Source organism: Panthera leo, chromosome E2 (assembly GCF_018350215.1).
Source record: "Panthera leo isolate Ple1 chromosome E2, P.leo_Ple1_pat1.1, whole genome shotgun sequence".
In the NCBI taxonomy this organism is placed as follows: Eukaryota; Metazoa; Chordata; class Mammalia; order Carnivora; family Felidae; genus Panthera; species Panthera leo.
The window spans coordinates 59377810-59400241 of NC_056693.1; the positions used below are offsets into that span (position 1 = coordinate 59377810).

The window sequence follows — 22432 nt, forward strand, 5'->3', positions numbered from 1 at the left end:
CACGGCCTATGGAGAATCCCATGCTTCTCCAAAGAGCACTTGAAACATTAGTGTTCGCTTCCAAAAACAAGCCTGCAAGATTCCCTAAGGAGTAAGCCCTCGGGGGCGGCTCAGTCCGCCCCGAGGCCGCCCGCCTTTACCTTGCCGATTGAAGTCCATGGACGGCTGCTTGCAGTCCTGAGCGCGGTGCCCCGTGGCCCCGCAGTTGTAACACGACAAGTTGCCGCTCTTCTTATGGCCCGGGCCGCCGCCGCCACCGCCGCCGCCGCCGCCGCCCACCAGCCCCGGCGCCTGGTACACGCCCGCCGCGCCCGCCATGAAGCTCTGCACGGGCGGCACGGCGAAGGCCGACTGGCCGCCCAGCACGGGCTCGGGGGGCACGCCGCCGCCATAGGGCGAGTGCACCACGGGGAAGGCGCCGCCGCCGTACTGCTGGGCGCCCACGTAGCCGCTGCCGCACACGGGGCTGAAGGGCAGGAAGGGGAAGGGGAAGACGGACGGCCCCGAGAACGGGTGCTGGAAGTAGTTGGCGTAGCTGACGGTCAGGCCGCTGGAGCCGCAGCTGCCGCTGCACCCGCACGACGTGCACACGACGCAGCCCGGGGGCGGCGCGGGCGCGGGCTGCTGGGGCGCCGACTGCTGCTGATGGTGGTGGTGGTGGTGGTGGTTCTGGGCGGAGGCGGGAATGTTCCCGGGGGAGCCGGAGCCGCCGCCGCCGCCGCCGCTGTAGAAACTGCTCTCGGGGGCCGAGGAGAGTGCGGGGCTGGAGCTGGGGGCCGGGCAGCTGGGCACGGTGGCCATGCTGGCGAAGGACGTGGAGGGGTGGCTGCTGGAGGAGGCAGTGTTGCTGTTCGCACAGAAGCCGCCCTGCAGGGGCCCCACGGGCACACTGCTCATCGCAGAGAAGGCAGCTTTGGTGTTGGCGGTGTACAGGGCAGTCCGGGGGTTTATTATTGCAGGGGGCACGCTTATTTGCACGTTATTAGAACAGGGAGTTTGCCCGGAAATGGCAGAATCCGCGGGGACGGATGAAGACACCAGGAGTTTGATGGGGGGCCGGGCCACGTGGAAGACGGTGCTGGACGTGCCCGCAGCAGCGGTGCTGGTCTCCCCGCCCGGGGCGGGCTGCGGGGCCGGCTTCAGGACTCTGTCCAGCGCGGACGTGTGCACGACTTTGGCACGGGGACCAAAGGAGACGGTGGGTGACACGGCGCTGCTCTCGGCAAGCGCGGAGAGGACCTGCAGAGGCTGCTGGGGGCCAGGCGTGGGGGCCGCGTCGATCACGGCGTGGCCGAAGTTCTTGTCCACTTTGATGCCGCCTCTTGGTCCCGAGAGCTTACTCCGTTCTTCGAGAGACAGCAGCGAGTGCACGGAAGGCGGGAGGAGCTTCATGTCCGCGCCCCCCCTCTCCGACTTGTGCACAGAATTCAGCATCCGGATGGGCGCCAGGTGTGAGGCCGCAGCCATCATCTGGGGGGGCAGGGCGTGGTGACCCGATGGACTGGAGCCCGCCTCGTTCTGCACGGGGAGAACCTGGGCCGTGGGCCTGGCAGAGCTCGAAGCGAAGTGGTTCAGGAGCATGACGGGCTTCTCCTTGTCCGAGCCCTCCAAGTGAATCTCCACACCTAGAGACGGGGACAGAGCGGTCAGCGCGCCGCCCCGGGCCAGCGCAGGGCCAGCAGAGCGCTCGGCACGCCGGGCGTCCTTACGTCTGTCGTTCTCCTCGGCGCTGTCCGAGCTCTCTTCCCGGGCCTGCACCCCCATCGGGCTGGGCGAGGAGCTGGAGCACTCGGAGGAGCTGCCTTCCCGGGCCGTCTGGTGGGGGGGCTGCTCCACTTCCACCCGCAGCGCTGCGGAAAAGGGGGGCCCACACGGGTCGCGCCGGCCGGCGGCTATCACACCCTCCCCGCCCCCCTCCACGCACACCCGTCGCGCTGCCCCCGTGAGGCGGGTGCCGTCACCCCCGCTTCAGACGGGGGACCCTGACGTTCGGAGAACACAGACCGCCGAGGGCCCACGGCGAGTTCCCCGCAGATGTGTGCGTGGGGCCGGGGGCCGCCGTGCCTCCCTCCTCAAACGCCCGAGAAGGGAGAAGGGTCCCCCGGCCACCACGGTGCTGCGTTAAGTGAGATCCACAACACCGAGGGACACCCGACACCCTGTTTTACAAGACCAAGGGACGTGACAACTTTGTAGTCAAATAACCACTTAAAAGCCACACAGGCGTGTTTTTCTTCTTGGCTGCTACTGTCCATACGAGGGGCGGCCATCACAGGCGTCCTCCACCCCGTCTGAAGAGGTCCCCCGAGAGGGAGGCTGCGGTCAGGCAGGCTGGGCAGTTCGGGCCAAGGACCTAAACATGACCTCTCCGCACCCGCCTGGGGAAGAAGAGTATCTTCATCTATTTTGGGGATTTCCTTCTCTTTCCCTCTTGCCAGGTAGCTTCTGGCTCCACTTCGTTTGCCCCAACACCTTCAGGCGAGCCTCCAGCTTCTAACCCAAATGTCCCTTCTATTTTCTAGCGGTGGAGACGGTAAAAGCCAAAATAATGAGAAGGAACTGTATAGACTAAAATTATGCAAATGGCAATAGGGTGGGGTCTGTGATCTCATGATTCTCAAAAGGAAGGGCCCGAGATCTTGCATCACGGCCACCCGCGCCCATCCGTCCGTCCACACCTACCTGCAGCGTGGGCGCCTCGCACGGTCTGCACGGGACCCACGTGGCTGGTCGGGGGGACGCGAGCCACTCCGCTGCCGGTGACCGGGGGTGGAGCTGCAGGGTTCAGGCACCGTTTCTCTGACTTCTCCCTGTGTGGCAAGAAAGGGTGCGAGCAAGTGAGCGCTCAGGTCCTCTGCGGAGGAACTGCTTTCGTGCAGATTCCTTACAGGGGTGACTGCCCCGCACATGTCCCCAGGTGTGGAAAACGAGGCACCGTGGCTGGTCAGATCCACTGCCAAGGGCCTTGCCTGGCACACCAAAACCACATCTGTAGAATTTTAAAAGCATTAATGAAGCTTTGATAAGCAATCAAAATAATCCAATCAATGGCATTTAACTGGAAGTGCTGGTACCTGTTCAGCGTAGAGGCCGCTTTTAGGAAAATAGGCTTGGGCGATGTAATGTGGATCGAAGACAGCCAGGCCCGGACCCACCCCGAAATATCCACTGGCCCTAACTGACCAGCGTGCTCCTTACAACCAGGCACAGTTAGCAAAAATGGGAGAATTCCAGGCGTCGCCGTCCTTCCTCATCTTCCGCCTTTAGGAAGAGCCCCCTCCCCCACCGCCTCTTGGCAGACAGTCTCTCCTCTGCTGTCCTGCCCCTGCTCCCTGGTGCATTCAGTCGACTTCTATCTCCTTTGTTCTGCCTCAGGTGAATTCTTTCAACGCCTAGGTTTCCACCTGATCGTCATCCCACATTTGGGGGCCCCCATCTGATCAGGAGACAGCCCCCCCCCCCCCGTATGTTAGAAATGAAAATAAACACACACATTCTGCAGCTGCACACTTACTTCTCCAGCTCTAGCTGAGTCTTGAGTTTTTTCTTTGCTCCCATGGTGAGGGATTCAAATTTATTTAGATCTTCCTCAGTAAGGCTCAGAAACTTCCATAGAAGAAAGAAATTACAAAGTTATTGAGAATGAACTTTGAAAACAAAGAACCTGAGACATAACTTAATAAATGCATTCTACCAGTAGGATAGGTAAACGGATCAAACCTAACTGGACAATGAAAGCCTTGGGAACATGAGGTCACTTGCTAAATGATATGGTGTCCCTTGTTCAAAATACGAAACGGTCACTCTACACGTGAGGCTCACAGGCCGTGTCCCCCAGGCCCTCCACTCGCCGCCTGCAGAAGCCGGGGCACCTGGAAGGTCCACGACAGGCAAGTAAAGAAAATGCCCTCAGTTTCCACTTCTACAGAGACTGGACCGGTGGAAGTGTCCCCCTCCTGTCCTGGGATCTACCCCCTCAAATGCAAGCCATTTATTCTCCTGCGGACAGGGACTGTTCTTTTAACAGCACTTTTGTCTCAAACACCACCACTTTAGGGACAAAGCCACTTTGTCCTGAAGCAAGTGATCCAGAAGAGCAGAGCAGATGTCATCTGAATCGAATGGCTAGCTAACCGGAGGTCTGACACCAAGAAAACACAACACTCTGGTTCCGTAATGTCACTGGTGATGTTTATGGCCAAAATTCAACTCCTACATTGTAACATTTTAAACTGACCATGAGGCAAGGCTGGCAAAATGTGGTTTTCAAGAGTTATGAATCGTAAGCCAAGGGTATTACAAATACAGCAAAATCTTGGTTTGTGAGCATAATTCATTCCAGAAACATGCTTGTAATCAAAGTACTCATATCCAAGCGAATTTCAAGAACCACTGCCTCAGTTGTGATCATGTGACGTTCAGCATCATGTACGACTCATAATGCAAGACACTGCTCGTTTATCAAGTTAAAATTTATTAGAAATGTTTGCTCGTCTTGCAAAACACTTGCAGAACAGGAACAAGTTACTCGCAATCCCAGGTTTTACTGTATGCTTAAGAGCCGTCTTTTATTAGGTACTAAAAGCTTGATTTCTAGGTTCAATTGCAGATTTTGGACACATGAAATTTTTACACAGGTAAAAGCACCGAGTGACTGCACCCAGCAGGGGGAGTCAGTTCAAACACTGCTACAGGCCTCATTTAGTTTTATCGCCAAGACACCAAGACTTAAGAAACTTCAGAATCTTCTAGAACGAGAAAATGCTCACCAAAATTCTCTATTGTAAAAAATTATCCCTATGTAGAACTGCTTGAAAGACACAAAACTGATCTATTCCTTTTGGTTCTATGACCCTCAATCGAGCCAGATCATCAGTGGGTTGTTCCCTTGGGTCCAAACATTCGGGACCCCTGTAAAATGGGCCCTTCCTGCACCGGAAGGGAGCGTGCGCACGAGAAATTCCCCATTCCTGCCGATGGCAGGGATGCTGGGGGATACGATGTCCTTCAAATTGCACGGAGTATCTAACCTGCGGAGACCACAGTTGGCTTTAAAAAAACATGTTTACAACCAGTCCCGTTCCAGTTTGTGCTTTGGCTGCAGGGAGACTTCAAATCCAAACCCACCACCCCCCTCCAGTGAGCGTGCAGGACTTGGGGCACACACCCGTGGGTGTCAAATACCAGGCCGTGTGACTTCCACAGCATGGATGGCACAGACACCCAACTCGAGCCCGCTAGGCACGAGCTCAGAGGAAGACTACGTTGCCCGCGGGGCAGCCACGTACCTTCTCCATCGTGAGCTGTTTGAAGACGGGGTAATACTTGTGCAAGCGCAGTTTCCTCAGCCAGTCCAAGATCCCATTCTGCTCCTGGGTCTGAGGGGTCTGCAGACTGGAGGGCATCAGGATGGCGGGCGACGTGTCCATCTGGGCCCGGTAGGCCAGGGCTGAGCCGGCACCCCCCGCGTGGGAGCAGTGGGGCAAGGCGGCCGCGCTGGCCGAGTGCTGCATGTGGTGCTGGGCGCCGCTCTGAGAGGAGGGGATGCCGGCCACGCCACACACGGGCCTGTGGGGACAGCAGACAGGTGGTTGCTGCCGCGGACGAGAGAGAGGGGCACGGGGGCCAGCTCCGACAGGCTGGACTGCGCGGGAGGCCCAGCCCCTGCCGACATCAGAGCCCTTTTTTGCCGCCGCCCCTCCCCGACACCACCACCCGGAAGGCGTCCGTAGCTGTGCACACGTACACATATGTGCACACGCTTCTGTACCTGTAGGGTGTGCGTGAGTACACGCATCTGTGCGTAGACAGGTGCATTCGTATGCTCTCGCGAGAGCATATGCACACGTATGCGTGTTCGTGTGTGTCACCGCCAGACTTTTGGTTTCACTGTCTCATTTGTTACTTCTGTCATACGTGACAGAACGGACTCCTACATCTTTAACCACCGAATGCGTGTTTTCTGACCGAGTCCCAGCAGCGGGCTGAGAGGAGCGCTCTGCATTCGGCTTTCTGCCCTGGCCCCATTCACACCAGACCGCAAATCCACACGTGTATCGCGTGCTCCCTCTGTGCCACGCGGAGGGGAAGAGGGCAGCACTTCCACGGGCCTCGTTACCCGACGGCATCGTCACACCATCTGTGCACCTGTGTGACTGTGACACGGGCCCATTTTAATGGCCTGTTTGTCCCCTGAGCACTGCGACAGTTGCTGTCGGGCCTCGTGCTGACAGAGGACCCTTGGAGCGCCGGCTGTGCCACCTCACGGCCACAATCGCTCCCTGGTTGCTTATAAAAAGGAAGATTCCCTGAAATTCTGGTTTCCTAGAATGTGCGGGGCCCGGAGACTGGCATTTGCGATAAAGGGTCCTTGTGAATTCCGGCTCCGGTGGCTCAGAAAACCACTTGCTTCTCTACGTGGAGAATCATAAACCAGAGCATCTGTATCCAATCCTCTCACAGCATTATTCGAGACCAACTCCAAAAATGACTTCACTCTGGGAACAAGTCTTTACACATCATCAGCAGAAGCTCCACCCTGACCTGAAACGTGCTGGTTACCCAGGAACGTCTCACCTTCCAGACACGCCCATCACGGTGCCCACTTTGGAAAGGGAAGGGGTGCCAGGACCTGTAAGTTACAATAACTGTCAGAAAGTGTACGCACAATAAAACGATTTTGTGTATTTAATCACATTTCACAAACTCACTTGGACTTTGAAGCTGTTGGGTGGGAGATGAAGTGCTGAAAAATTTCTTAATGTGGTCGTTTTTCAATACATGAGAAGGTAATGAAGTCAAATACCTAAAAATTAAACAAAGTGGTTTTATCAGCATTAAGGTGGTATTCCCAAAAACTCACCGGGAGACAAATTTTAATTTCCAATGAAGAGAAACACACACTAGAGTGAGGTGAACAAAAGCACCACAACCCGGACTCTTTCTGCTTCAATTCAGCCGGACCCCTGTTACGACTCTTACCACCCCCCGGGGCCACCTCCGTCGCAGGGGCTGGGTCTCCGGGCCCGGACCCAGGCAACAGGCCTGCCCGCTCCGCACGCTGACCAAGCCAGGGCGCGCTCTGCGGCTGGGGGACGCTGGCCGGGGGACTTCATCGGGCCCTGTTTTGCCCCGCAACGGTCTCAACTTTCCACTATGGGACCTCATTTCATCAAACTGTCAAAATCACACTAAACGGTGACATATACTATGAAATTCCTTTACTCGTATCTTCAAAAGCATGCCTTTAAATCCTCCATAAGGGAGGAAAATCCATGGAGGCGAGACAGAGACCCAGACTGCTGAACACAACATGTCCCCTCAAGAGCTGCTGGGGTGACCACGAGGCTCAGGCGTGCACTTGCCCAGCCCTGGCCACGCCACAAGGCCCACGGGCAGGTACCACGGGGCAGCACCCCTGGCCCGCGGGGGCAGGGGCACAGTGGCGCATTACCTCAGGTCCGCTTCCAGATCCATGTGGCTTCGCTCTACGTAAAAGGAATCTGGGCCAGCCAAGCAAGGAATGAATTTCTCCAGATTTTCTTCGGGGTACAGCTGAGGTAACTGAAAGAGACAGAAAAGCATCGGAGGTCTGTCAAAATTCACTTGACACGGGAAGCCCTGCGGTTGAGAACCGGGTAGGTCCTGGGTGCTGACATCTGTGGGACGCTACAGCCCACCCTTGTCTCAGCTCTCTGGGATTTTACTTCCACTCGGGATGGGAAAGCCACAAGAGAACATCGCTCGCACCACAGCTTCAGGAAAAAGCTTGGTCATCTACACAATCTCCTTCCCGTGAGCCCATCGGAGAACTAAGTTGCAAGGTCACTATGAGAACTGAATTTCAAGAGGGACCTGCCCCTCCAAGGAGAGACAAAACACATGACCCATCTCTGTGGCAGAGCACAAGGAAGAGGGGGCCACCACGCCAGCAGGCAGAAGAGGTCAGAAGACGGGACACTTCCCGCGGGCTGAGTGTGGGCCAAACATCAGTCAGGCGAGAGCCCCAGACACCAGGGGAGTGTGCCCTCCTTCCCAAGCTTGCTTCCACAGGAGACTGGAGAGAGTCCCCAGGGTGGCAGAGGTGGGGGCTGGCTACCCCTGGGGGCCTGGCAGGAACCCCCAATGCCTCTCCCTGGAGCCTTCTCTAAATCCGAGACAAAAGCCCTTAAGCCTTACGGATGAGGCGGAAGCAATACCCTCCTGCCTCTACAGGAGGGGAGGGAGTCTGCTTGGCATGAGGCCACAGGCAGAGACGCCCTGCTTCTGGGGGGAAGGTAATATGCGCACGACCCTCTGGCCCTGACGAAAAAGCAAAAACCCTCTTGGGCAGAGGATGCTATGCCAGGACAAAGCCGGGATCAGCCACTGTTGGGGAAGAAAGGGGCAGGGATGCCGAGAAAGCCCCCCAGGGCCCCGTGCCTGGGACTGAGGCCGGACCAAGGGGATGGAGAACACCTCACCCCTACGTCTGTTACCAAGCAACAAGTGACCGCAGTCTCCCCTCCGGGCCATGGACACAGAGAGGACTACTGAGGGCTAAGAATGAAGTCGGACCACTGACAGGAACCTCTGACACTGCACGCCCCTCCCCCAGCTCCAGGTGCAGTGGGGGACCAGAAGCCCGCAGGGTACACAAGCCCGCAGCAGCAATAAAACCCAAACCCAGCTCAACTCCTGACTGGACCAATGCGAGGACCCCCCCAAGGGCCTGAGAGTAGCGGCAGGGCGCCCATTCCCAAGCAGATACATGGCTTCCCTCGGTTTCTACATTTTCTAAGCACGATATCTATCATTCAGTCAAAAATTGCAAGATAAGGGGGAAAAAATAAGACGGAAAAAAAAAACTATGGTCAAGCTAATCATCAGAGCCAGACTCAGAGATAACCCAGATGCTGGAACTATCAGACAGGATTACAAAATAACCATGATTAACATACTGAAGGATTTAGTGAGAACACAGACAACACACATGAACAAACGAGAAATCACAGCAGAGAGATGGAAACTTGAGTAGAAGACGTGTCAACAGAAAAGCTAGAAGAAACAAAAAAAAACCCAGGGAAACAGAAAACCACAGTCCCAGAGACGAAGAACTCGGCACGTTAACTAGCCTCAGGAGCAGCCTGGGCAGAGGTGAGGAGAAGCCCCAGGGAACTTAAAAACAGGGCAACAGAAACCGTCCAACCGAAACACACAGCGGAAAGAGCAAGAAAAACAAACAGAGCACCCGAGGGCTGTGGACAATGTCCAAGGTCCAGGTGCATGGAGCGGACATCCCAGGGCCAGAGAAAGGATGGGGCAGAAGAAACATGTGAAGAGATCATGGGTGAGAATCCTCCAGAATTAACAAAAGGCAATAAACCAGATCCCCAAGGAGGCCAGGGAGCCCCAAGTCCAGCAGACAAGCAGCACTGCGCCCACCCAGCGGGTCCAAGTTCCCGCCTGCATCACCACAGGCCAGAGCGATGGATTTCGTACCAATCGAGAGGCCAGGCACACAGGAGAGGAAATGTAGCGTTCTCAGTGTGACAGAGGAAAGTGCATCCAGGGGGAGGGGCAGTGATCCCAGAAAGCATGGCTCACAGGCCAGGAGGAAAGGCGCCAGCGAACAACTTCTGTCTGAGCTTTTAAAACAGGACCCATCACCTGGATTTTCTCCTACAGGATTACGTCCTTGACTTTATAGCGAAAAACGTAACACTCGCTTCGGAGACACCTTACATACGTCACTCCATGAAATAAGGGGACTCATTAAGATGCACCTGCTTTGGCTAAAGACAGAGGGTCACCACTCTGACCCGGGCCAGTGGACTCCGAAGACGTATTAGCCATAAAGGCACGCACGTGCCTACGTATGTACACATGTCAAGTGGCATTTAGTTAGTACTGGAACCTTTTGTTCAGGTGACAGCTGTTGAAACAACTGGAAAATCCAGTATGTACGACAGACCCAGGTGGAACCAGGTGGAGTGTCTCTGAGCCTCCGCTGCAGAGTAACCACACCACACGCCCCTCAGCCGCCCGTGCAGGCCACAGCGTCCTGCGCCTTCGTGCCCTCCACAACTGCAGGGAGATCGGATCGCGGCACCGGGGACCAGGCTTTTATGGCCATGCACCAATTACTTGCTCTGCCAGCTGAAGGAAGCAATCCACTGAAATCACTCTGCAGTGTTATCAAGAGCCTTTTAATTTTTTAAGAGCCCTTAATCACCTTACCTTTGACATAAATTCAGTCACTTCAGAGGAAGATTTGGTTACTGATGTTACTGAAGAATCAGACCACAAGACCTTGAAAACAAACAAACAAACAAACCTTAAAAACAGACGCCACATGTGTGACTCACGACGCACCTGTCCGGGGAATCTTCGTGGGCACAGGTGCAGTGAGCGTGATGAGCCCTAAGTGTGGTGGACCTTGTGAAGGGGGTAGTTACACATCCCCTGACTCGTGAGAGGAAAGCTCACCTGGCTCAAGTCCCTAAGGCTTAACTTCCTGTTGTGTGCAATTATTCAAATATCACCAATTACTCACAAGCATGGAGTCTGAGGCTGGCTCCACAAACTCGTACGCAGTCGCTCACCCTTACGACCGGCCGTGTATGCCAGCGCCCACCATCCTCAAGTGCACCTCCTCTTAGGGCAGAAGGAGACAAGGCCCCTGCCCTCAGGGACCTGACAGAACGGGCCCGGGCCAGTCAGAACTAGCAGAGCGCTGGGGCCACGGGCTGGGTAGAAAGCACCAGAAAGGGCTTTCTGGAAGAAGCTCTACAGTGCCGCGTGTGCCCAAGACTGTCCACACTGCACTTACTCACCCGCACACGAGGGGTGGGAGGTTGTGTTTCATCCCGGGGTCAAAGCAGGCCTCCCGAGACGGACTGCATGCGCCCTGCAGGGAGGGCTGTGTCACCTCCCTCCCATTTTTCCAGTGTTTCCTGACCACCTGTGGGCACCACCACCAAGTGGGGGGGGGAGGGGGGATGAGAAGGGGCGGGGGTGAATGGAGGTGGGGGGAGGCGGGCGGGGGTGGGGAGCAGCACTCAGGTGCCTGAACTGGGAAGTAGCACGTCCACCACAGGAAGAGGCGCACGGGTGTGAGGGGTGAGGCGGGCAGGGCCACGACAAGAGGGGTTAGACCATGAAGCAAGGATTTTGCCCTCAGATCCAGAAGAAGCCACTGGAGGGTTTCAAGCCCAGAAGTGACGTGACGAAAAAGAATGCATTATGTTTCCAGCGATGGAGTAGACAGAGCGTGGCGGTTTGGGTGGCCCCCCTCTGCTCCCCCCTCCTGCCCGCACCTTCTAAGAAACAGCCTCCGCCAAAATCCACACGAGTCCCTTCCGTCCCCACAGCTGCCGTGACAAGTATGAAGGTGGCCGTCTCACCAAGCTCCCACGAGACACAAGCCAACTGAGGAAAGGGGCTCCTCCCCTGACCTCGGAGCTCGGGCGCACAGCGGCCTCTCCGCGTCACACGCTGGCGCTCTCTGAACGAATGTGCCTCGCCGCCCACATGGACCCCACAAGGTGCACTTAACTGGCCTGCTCCTGCGTGAGACAAACAACTCTCACGACACCGGCCACACGTTTGGAGCAAGCTGCTACCCACGAAATACCAGTACCATCCACGACCAGAGGCAGGAACGCTCTGGTCCTTAGACGCCGGGCCCAAAGCACTGCTGACGTCCCGCGTCTACCGAAGTGCAACACGGGGTGGAGGACCTCTCTTCTCCTCGTGCCTCTCCGACCAGGGAGGACGGAGTCCGGTCAGAGTCTGCCTCCTTCTGTGCACGTTCCCATCCGTGAATGCACCTTAGACCCCACGAAACACGAAATCCAACGCCCAAGCAACAAGCGCAGCATGGACGGATCACGTTATGTTGAAACAGACCACCCGCTGCCCCAAAAGTCATGTGCTTGAAACAGGCAAAATCGCTGCAGGTGTCAGCTCCTGACACATTTCCATTTACCTCCCAACGGAGCTGATAATTCAGCCTAAGGCAGACAGAAAGCAAGGGCTCACTTCCAGGCTGGCCTCGGCACCACCGTGCTCTACAGCTGACACAGCTTCCTTCACGCTCACCCTCAGCCTTCCCCGCGGGCCCACACCCCTGCACGAGAGGAGGGGACAGGCCCCGGGAGGGGCATGGACACAGAACAGCCTCATGGCATGCCACGTGCTAGACACATGTCCCGTCAAATCCAAGGTGGCACCAATTGTAAGCTACCCCATTATCTTACGTACCACCAAGGAAGAAACTTGCCAGACAAATTATGGCACAAAATTTTCCTGTCGCCTGTACCTATTCAAAGAGCTACCAAGACAGACTGTAAAATACCCCAAGAATAAACAAAACGCAAAACGTGCACAAAACAGATAGACTACGTCACATTATGTCTCAGTCCCCTGACTGACTTCTCAGCTCCATCCCCGACGTCCCTGTGTCGCCCACAGCACCTCGGCCAGAGGCCCTGCCACAGCCCGGACGTGAGCAGGCGGGCCCAGCACTAGAACATCTAGCACCGGGCCTTGGAGAGCCCAAGTAGGCCTGGTAGAAACAAAGGCCATGTGCGAAGAAGAAAACAGTTTTAAAAAACTAAAAACAATCATTACTATTCTCATTGAACTACAGAAGAAAGCATAGCCAAGAACAGGATGCTATGAAAAAAGAACTGTCAGAGAAAAAGCGTTCCTTGAAATGGAAACAGGACAGGAGTGAAAAATTCCATTGAAGAGAGGGGAGATGATGCAGTCTTCCCTAAAGTGGACCGAAATACCAAAGGGAAAGAAAACAGAGAAAAATATAAAAGAAAGAACCAGTCTTGAGATCCAAAATGCAGACAGCAGGAGTTCCAAAGCAAGAAAACAGAGAAAAGCAGAGCAGAGGAAATCAAAAGGGAGGATTCAGGACAAGGCCCCCAAATGATGGATGTGAGTTTCCAGGTTAAAAGGGTCCATGCAGTCCCAGCACGATGATGAGAACAGACCCACAGCCAAGCATGGGTGAGGAGTGGGCAAACACCCAGGACTGAGGAAACCCTGAAAAGCACCAGTGAGACAGGAGTGCTCCCCATTTCCTAAGGAAGAGTGATGTCCAGCTGCCAACTGAGTGTTCTCGGTACCACGCCAGGAGCATACAGACCTCACACACTGTACCTCCGGAGCACCCTAAGAAGCCACCAAAGGATGACCTAAGACCCGAGAACAGGCGATGGTGCCTGCATGGAGGGAGGCAAGTGGTGGTGAGGGGAGAGCCGCGTGCCCACCAAGGACCACCGCTCCACACGGTAGCAGAGTCGCAGCTCAGAGATGGAAGCAACGGGGTGCCGGGACTGAGTGCGATGAGGGGTTTCGGACGACTGGGGGACTCCTAGGGTGAAACCACTTCTAGGCACCGCTCCTTAAGCAGAAACCAAACCGGCACACAAACAGAGACAATTCCAGGGAAAGCCCTGAGCATGTACCACGTGGCTCCAGGATCAGCAACCCTCACACAGTCACGCTACTACCACGCAGCCACTGTGGTACACGTCAAGACGCACTGTTCCCTGCTCCTCCTGGCCGTGGACGCAGAATTACTGGACTCTCCGCTCTCTGCATACAGAGCTGATAGAAACAGAAACTTAATTCAAAAAATAGTGGTCAAGACTCATCTTTGTCAACGGTAAGATGATACTCAGAGAAGTCAAGATTATTTTGAAATGAAAAAATAAAACTTCCAAAGAAAAGATCTAGCACTAAAATAAATGTAATGCCTGGATTCCTGGGAAAGAATGGCACAAAAAGAATGTTTTTTTTATTAATATTGTTCCACGGTTCTTTTTAAGTCAATTAAAATCCTACAGTCCAGTAAGTATTTCAAGGGGTTGGGTCATCTTTTGGTCTTTTTTCCCCCTCTCTATCCTCACATCTAACAAGAAAATCTTTTCATTAAAAAAAGGTTCAGTTATTCCAGTGTCTTAATAGTGAGAGCGAGAGAGCTGGTAAATGCGGACATTTCCCACGTACGTGGTTACGTACTAACTTTGGATTTCCAGTCGCTTGCTTTCCGCCTCCTGATCTGCTCTCCTCAGTAACCAGTGACTAGCAACGACAACTTCCGCAAAACACACAACCAACTCCATGGAAAAGAACAGGAAGCGCAGAGTGCAACCTGTAGTACAGTTTTTTACATACTGACGGCATCTCGATCCGGCTACACAGCCTTCCTATAAAAGACACCTTTTATCTGTCTCCTGGAAAACAGGGATACGTACAAATTAAAGCTGGAGATAAACAGGACCGCGAAGCCGGTGGGCAGGGGCCGCGGACCCCTCCCGGACCCGGGAAGGCTGGCAGGAGGAAGGCTTCCCCGCGTCCCCTCTGCTGCCAGCACACAGGCCCACCGCCACGCGCGGAGGACGCCCCTAGAAGTGTTCTCCCTGCTCTAGTCCCAGAACAGGAGCTGCTTATTTCCGTACAAGAGATGCCACACTTAACGGACAATTTAATTTTCATTAGTTAGGGTTCTGTGGGCAAAGGGAAAGGCTTAATCCTCAGGTAGCTTTTTAAAAAAAGTTTTACTGAGTTATAACAGACGATGAACTGCACCTATCTAAAGGGTGTAAAACTCGGTAATTTTGGGCACGCATTTATGCCCAGGAAACCATCACTCCTGTGGATACAACGAACACACCCGTCCCCTCTAGAAGTTTCCTCCTCCTTTCCTGAGGAGGCTGCTCCTGCGTCACCGTAGTTAGTGTCCGCCTCCTACAACCTTGTGCAAGTGGGCTCGGACAGAATACGCTCTTTTCTGGCAAGGGCTCTGGCTTTTCTTACACAGTGTCATTATTTGCACATTCTCCACATTGCTGGTGTAGCAACAGCTCAGTCCTTTCCACTCCGGGTAGGCCCACACCCTCCTGTGGACGGATACTCGGACTGGTACACATAAAGCTGTCGTGAACATCCTTGTACAAACCTCTGTGGGAACAAATGCTTTCATTTCCTGCGGATCAACACCTTGGAGAAGAACTGAGGGGTCAGACTTCAGGGAAATATTTAACTTTGTAGAGAACTACCAGATACCTTGTAAAGACACTACAGCCCTGTGCACATGCCCCACCAGTGCGGGGACGGTCCCCAGCTGCGGCCACCACGTGGGCACGCAGAGCCTCACTAGGGATCTACCTGACGTTCTCCTAATGACTAGTGAGACAGACGGAGTATGTGCTCACGTGGGACATTGGCCCTCCAAACACGTCCCCTGCTCACGTGTCCGTTCACATCTTTGGCTCATTTTTTATTGGGTTGTTTTCTTATCACTGAGTTTGGAGAGTTCTTTACAAACTCTAAATAAAAACTCTACCAAATATGTAACTTGCAACCACCTTCTCCTGGTGTGTGGTCTGTCTTTGCACCTCCTCAAGGCGCCTTTTTTTTTTTTAATTTTTAAATGTTTATTTTTGAGAGAGAGAGAGAGAGAGAGAGCGTGCGCGTGCACGCACAGGGGAGGGGCAGAGAGAGAGGGAGACACAGAATCTGAAGCAGGCTCCAGGACCCTGAGCTGTCAGCACAGAGCCTGATGTGGGGCTCGAGCTCATGGAACTGTGAGATCGTGACCTGAGCCGAAACGAAGAGTCAGATGCTTAACTGACTGAGCCACCCAGGCAGCCCTCAAGGTGCCTTCTGGGGACCAAGTTTGATATCCTGAGCAAGTCCAATGTATTTATTTTGTCTTTTATGGATCGTGTTCTTGGTGCTGTTGTGAAGAAATCCGCCTCGCCATACAGTCTTGTATGCTTTCTTCCACACTCATAATTTTAGGCTGTGCGTTTAGGACTATGACCAGTTCTGAAGTAATCTTGTATAAGGTGTGAGGTTTGGTCAAGGTTCCTATTTTTGCATATAGGTGCTTGCTCGGGAACTGTTTGTTGAAAAGACCATCCTTGGTGCACCTGGGTGGCTCAGTTGATTTAAGCATCCAACTTTGGCTTAGGTCATGATCTCATAGTTCATGGGTTCGAGCCCCATGGTGGGCTCTGTGCTGACAGCTTGGAGCCTGGAGCCGGCTTCAGATCCTGTGGCCTCCCTCTCTCTCTCTGCCCCTTCCCAGCTCACACTCACTTGCTCTCTCTCTCTCTCAAAAATAAACATTGAGAAGAGAAGAGAAAGAGAGAAAGAGAGGGAGGGAGGGAGGGAGGGAGGGAGGGAGGGAGGGAGAAAGAAAAGATCATCGTTTCTTCACTGAACTGCCTACCTGCCAATTGGCCGTTTACCTGTCAGTCTAACCATGGACTCTCTGCCCAGAGCTGAGGACTCCCCCCCACCTTGTGGTGACCCCCCAAACCGGCGCCCCTGGGGTCTAGCAGCAAGTCCTGAAGTCAGGAGTGTGCGGCTTCCAACCGTCTTCTTTTCAAAATTGCCTGGACTATGCTACTGTTCTTTCGATACACACTTGAGGGCTGGCTTGTTGATTTCTAAAACGGAAAAATCCACAGGGGCTTATATTGGGGGGGGGGTCGTTCCAGATGATAGAAGGGTAAGCCAAGGCAGGTTCACTGCTGTCCCCAGGCCACCCACACGCTATTAGCAGAGTTCCCAGTTATATGCCCAACTGTACGCGGCCCCCAGGTGGCCTCACTTCCTTGCGAGACAGGAGTCCCCAAGCTGACGCATAAACGGCAGCCGTCAGCGGCACCCCTCTAAGCCCAGCACAGAACAAGCACACAGTTTAAGCTGTGCAAAGTAAAGTGTTTTGTAAACAATATTTTTTTCATGGTGACTATGTCCTTCCTTTGTGCCTTCAAAGACAGCGTGGACTGTGAAGTCCTTAAGGATATCAAGTCAGCACCCCAAAAGAAAAACCAGTTTGGACTTCCGGGTTACTGGAGGATTACCACTTTCCCGAACACAAGAATACTTTTACCAGTTCTCACATCAGGAGGAGGGAGCTCTTCAGAAACCGAAGCTTCTGCGTTAAGTGCTAAAACACTTCAGCTTACCCACTGGGATAGAAACGTCTTCAACTACACGCCTCACTCGTGTGACGGCATCCACACCGGGCGACGCTCCCAGGTCCGGTGCCGCCAGCTCGGAGCTGCCCGTGGCCACAAGGCCGGGGCTCCAGGCTCCTCTCGGAGTCGTGCAGCTCACCTGCAGGGGACTCAGGGCACTGCGTCCCCATTCTCGCCAGCCCGCTGCCTCCCTACCCCTGACCATCACTCCCTCCTCCAAGGGGACACAAGAGGCTAAGTGTGTATTTCACCAAAGCTCGTGTCTTCAGAGAGAAGGTGTGGGCATCGTGTCGGACACAGTCACCACACCTCCCACAAGCCCAGGTCGTGGGCCCAAGGACGGGGGCAGATCGAAGCCTAGCATGACTAGATGGGCTGAGTGGGGGCCCCCTAGCCCAGAACGGCTCCACCCCACGGAGGCGGGGGACCCCTAGGGGAGAGATGGCAGAGAAGCACAGAGCACGAGGGACAGGAAACGTGCTCAGGGTCCCAGGGACCTGCTAAGTCCCGCCCCTTTGAGGCCTTAAAGATTTCGGGATTCCAAGGTTCTCCCGTTGCTGAGACGTGGGTGCCAGTCCCAAGTTTTGACAACCTCCAAAACCTTAGGCAAGTCTTTCCCGTATATTCGAAGACACATGCATAGCAGAACAGGAACAACGGATCCCCATAATGCAGTGTATCTCCCAAACCAAACGTAGATTTTATTCTTTTAGTGGTAAAAGTATTTCAAGTATTTCAATGTAGCTGTGAAAACTTAGCGAACCACACACAGCATGCGTACTAGATACTAACCAGAAGCTTTGATTCCTGAGAACACTCCCCACAAGGATGCAGGAAGCAGGTTTCCTTGTCAATCAGTATTCAGGCACATGGTCAAAGGAGAAGCTCACACAACGTGGCGGGTAAGAAACAGAACCGTGGGGACATGGCCACCAGAATACATTTCCCAGCCTTTTCTGCAGCTAAGTGGGACCAAGAAACTCAGTCTGGGTCAACAAAACAGAAATAGAAGTACCTGTGGCTGCTTTAGGAATGTTCCTTAAAAGAAAGAGAAAAGTAAACTTTCCCTTCCTCTTCTTGCTACCTGGAATGAAAATGTGACGACTGGAGCCCTGGCTGCCAGGCTGGACCGTGAGGCTCGGGGCTGCACCCCAGGGGATCAAAGCAGTCGGCTGGGAGAGCCCAGGCCCCGAAGGACCTCCCCAGTTTGCCTCCTGGCACACTCTGAGGCCACCGAACCACCGTTACTGTGTGCCTCCAATCCTAATACACAGCGTGTCTCAATTTTCACACGGAGTCTCTGCTTCAGCCAACTCTGGTGAGCAGCCAGCAGCAGCTGAGCACAGCAGTCTAGACGACGCTTAGCACTCAGGCTGCCGAGGCCCGGTTGTGGGGGGAACAGCCGCACGGGCTGGAGACGGCCCGCCCGCGGCCCACGCCTGGCTTTCTGCCCCCCCCCCACGGCACTGGCACGGTGCTTGGCTATAAGGCCCGTCTTCCCTTTAGATAAATCAAAGTATCTGATCACAGCAAAGGTTTTCATCCTATCCCTCAGAGGAGAAAAGGGGAAAAAAAACAAAACGAAACATGACATCTTACCTCAAAGGAACATTCAACATTTCTTTCATTTTTTGTGTGTGACAATCCCTTCAGGTCTATCTTTTCAACACTCACTGTAAAAGCAAAAAACAACAACAACAACAACAGACAAAATTATAAAAATGAAATAACACTTGAAGTACATATTAGTTAGCATTTGGTATTTCAGTAATTTTCAAAATGAGGCTTTTGAGGCCAGCGCAGTCCACTCTCCTCTGCGGCGTGCTCGCCTGGGAAGAGGAACTGAGGAGGGGGGCAGAGCAGTCACACGCAAGAATAGTGGTGAATTGAAAAGCAGAACAGAAAAAAACAGGCAAAAATTCAAATCCTAGAAAAGGAAGAGAACGGTACTTGCAGAGAGAACGTAAGTTGACTTGAATGCACAAGAGCACAGCCTCTAATTATGACTAAGGACCAGTTCTGATCTGTTCTGATTTCTGAAAAACGAATGCGCCTTGTTTTCGGCTGTGATTGTCTCAGACACCAGTGCCCAGACAGTCCCATCTGGGTCTCTTCATCAACAGATACGGATATCCTTCTGGGACAGGGCCAGGCCGGAGGGGTTCAAGGCAGCGGTTACGGAGGAAGTAACGAAGGTTCCTAGCCTCGGAAGACCAGAGAGGGCCTGTCAGAGGCCGCAGCCACACAGACGGACAGTGGCAGAGGAGAGACAGAAGCACCGTGAGAACTTCCTGCAGACATCAGTCCCTCCCCTCCCTGCCACTTACAGGGGTGCCTTCTCCTTCTCCTCAAAACTAAAATGGTACAGGGGCACCTGGGTGGCTCAGTCGGTTAAGCGTCTCACTTCGGCTCAGGTCATGATCTCGCCATTCCCGAGTTTAATCCCCGCATCGGGCTCCGTGCTGACAGCTCAGAGCCTGGAGCCTGCTTCGGATTCTGTGTGTCCCTCTCTGCCCCTCCCCTCCACTCACGCTCAATCTCTCTCCCTCTCTCAAAAATGAATAAACACTAAAAAAGAAAAACGTAAAAACATTTTAAGATGGTACAATCAGGTTCCCAGCACTTAAGCTTAAGTTTGAAGATGCAAATTAAGTTTGTAAAATGCAAATATCTGAGCACAAATACGTGTTGAAGACAAACTCCCAAACCACACGAAGGGCCGTAAGTCCTATTTCCGATTCAGATAGCAAAGTTCCTCAAGTGCCCCTGTAACTGCTGCCTCCAGTGTATGTCTCTTGCAGATGGGGACAGTCTAGTCATCCACCCCGCGGCTAGTCAGGCAAGACCGGGACGGATACAGAGCTTCAACACGTGCGGGTCGTACGCCCCTTCCCCCATTTCGCTGCTCACTATTCCTAGACGTGCCTTGGCAGTGCACTACGAGCTTCAAAGCCTCGCCGTGCGACATAAAACACTTGACGTCAACTTCTGAAATGATTACGCTCCACGTCCTGCGGACGCCCAATGTCCCGGACTGCCACACGGACAGTCTTCCAAGGTCTTCTCTAAGAACACCAGTGCCCGAAGGTGTTCACGGGCACGCCCAGAAAGCTTCACAGTCAAAGAGCCTGGAGGAAGGGGCGCCGTGGTGGCTCAGTTAAGGGTCCGACTCTTGCTTTCGGCTCAGGTCATGATCTCTGCGCAGAGTGCAGAGTCTACTTGGGATTCTCCCTCTCTCTCTCTCTCTCCCTCCCCCCCCCCCCCCGCCATCCTCTTTCTCTCAAAATAAATAAATACACATTAAAAAAAAAAGCTTGGAGGAGAAAAATTCGAGAAACTGTCCGTGTACATAAGCACATCAAAGGCTCTGAGCAGTCCTGCAATGAATAAATCAGTTCCTATTAACAATTCCCCAGTTTTTTGGGCCACAGAACTCTTTCTTCCCTTACTGTGAACAGACCTCCCAGAGAACAACAAACTGCTCTGTGCAACTTGCTCTGGGGAGGGTTCTAACCCCTGCGGTGCCCGATGCTGTTGCCACTAACCACACGTGACCACTTAAATTTGTATTAATTACAACAGAATAAAATTAAAAATCCAATTCTTCGGTTGCACTAATCACCTTCTAAGTGCTCAACAGCCAGATGTGGCCAGTGGCTGCCATACCGTACAGCAGAGACACAGAACATTCGGTCACCGTTGAGGGTTCTAGTGGGCAACGCTGTTCTGAGCAGGGCTGGCGGACTAGAGGCTGCCCCCGGCCGGTCTATGTAAATGGCTTTGCCGGCACACAGCCATGCCATTTGTTTACATATCGTCGGTGGCTGCTTTCCACCCCACGACAGCAGAGCCCAGTAGTTGCGCCAGAAACCCTATGCTTCCTAAAGCCAAAAATATTTACTATCTGGATCTGAGCAGAAAAAATGTGCGATCCTTGCTCTAAAACCAACAATTGTTCATTCACCAACATGTCCCGTCAGGTTCCTGCTGTGCGCAAGGTCAAACTCCAGGGGCTGGGCACAGAGCAGAAAACACAAGAGGCGGGTCCCTGCACTCCAAGGTTATGGGCTGTTGCTGGAAAGACCTTTCACTTGCTGAAGTGTTCTCTCCTAGGCCTCCCTCACTTTGTAAAGTTGCATCAGGGTCGATATGCACCTTGGGAGATTCTAGAACCTATTCGGTTTGGAGTATTTTAAGCTTAAAATAGCACCTTACAGGAAGGAATTACTCTAAAAAAAAAAAAAAACCAAAAAACAAAAAAGCGTTTATTTCCTTTCTGGCAAAACAAAGAAAACACATTTTGAGGTTGCACACCTCCTTATTTTCACTCAGTGAAATCGCATGCTGTTCCTGTCTGGCTTCCTCAGTCAGAATGTCAGCAAATAAACAGCTTTTCTGTTTTCCCGATCAGTATTTTTTACAACTTACCCACATGACATCACTCTTACCCAGAACTTCCCCCTTTTCAAACAAGAGAACATACGAAGTCAATGAACACAGAAAAATGCAGTCAGCATTCTCCCTGGCCACAGGACAGCAACGTGCACCTAAATGTTCCAGGATTTAATATTTGGATTTATGCAAAAAAGTAAAAAGAGAAAACCCCATCTGGCCTGAAAGCGGAAGTGACTCATATCTGGACAGGACAATGTGAAAAGCAGATGGACGTTATTCAGCTGTTCGCAAATAACAGAGGCTTCTGGAACTCCGGGGCTGCAGGCTGGGAGGCGGGAGCAAGCGCCCCGGGCCGGCGCCACCACCCCACCTGCGGGCAGCCGAGCTCTGCTCCCGGAATCCGCCTGCGGTGGGATTCTCCCTGAGAAGGCACCTGCGGCCACGCGGGGCCTTGCGGCAGGCGTGGGGGCGAAGGTGGCTGATGTGGGGCGGGGGTAGGGGACGTTTAATTAGGCTTCAAAGATGGCTAAACATGCTGTCAAGTTTGGAGCTCAGATTAAAGACCATGATCACGAAAATGAAAACACGAACAGACACTTGTCAAATTAACTAAGAGTTCACAAACTGCACGTGTAACGTGGCTTTAGCTGTTTAAAATGTAGAAGAAAAACCAAGTTACCGAAACGGACAGGGACTGTTGTGCTTGGTGGTGGAATGAGGAGTAGTTTTTCCTAAATCTCATGATTTTAGAGGGTACTCACTCCCACATACACACATCTAGTCATGATCCGCTGCTCGACTGGTAAAGTGACCCTGTCCCTCGCGCCTCCCCGATCAGTCCCGCAGACGGTCATCTGCCAGGCAGATGGGAAGCCTCACGACCTTCTGAAGAGTGCAAGCAAACGTGGCTAAATCTCAGGGGCTACAGGTCAACCCGCCACGAGGGGGTGGGATCTGCACTGCCCACAAAGACGCCGAGACTGCAAGGCCGAGGCCACAGGAGCACTTGAGAGGTGGACGGGGCTGCGGAGAAACGGGCTGGG

The 22432-nt window shown here is 53.6% G+C and overlaps 1 protein-coding gene across 5 annotated transcripts in view; it reads right to left on the reverse strand.

Moving 5' to 3' along the window:
- Positions 1–22432, reverse strand: part of ZCCHC14 (zinc finger CCHC-type containing 14) — a 57612-nt gene that overhangs the window by 4550 nt on the left and 30630 nt on the right. For 4 of the 5 annotated variants that reach the window (XM_042920653.1, XM_042920652.1, XM_042920655.1 and 1 more), the window contains exons 3-12: positions 18594–18667; positions 10219–10290; positions 7454–7563; positions 6711–6805; positions 6577–6631; positions 5289–5568; positions 3515–3606; positions 2683–2810; positions 1710–1850; positions 141–1625 (exon numbers count right to left, since the gene is read on the reverse strand). In XM_042920653.1, coding sequence (XP_042776587.1) covers positions 141–1625; positions 1710–1850; positions 2683–2810; positions 3515–3606; positions 5289–5568; positions 6577–6631; positions 6711–6805; positions 7454–7563; positions 10219–10290; positions 18594–18667 — 2532 coding nt within the window. The remainder of the gene's footprint in view (positions 1–140; positions 1626–1709; positions 1851–2682; positions 2811–3514; positions 3607–5288; positions 5569–6576; positions 6632–6710; positions 6806–7453; positions 7564–10218; positions 10291–18593; positions 18668–22432) is intronic. The other variant, XM_042920654.1, reaches the window with a different exon arrangement.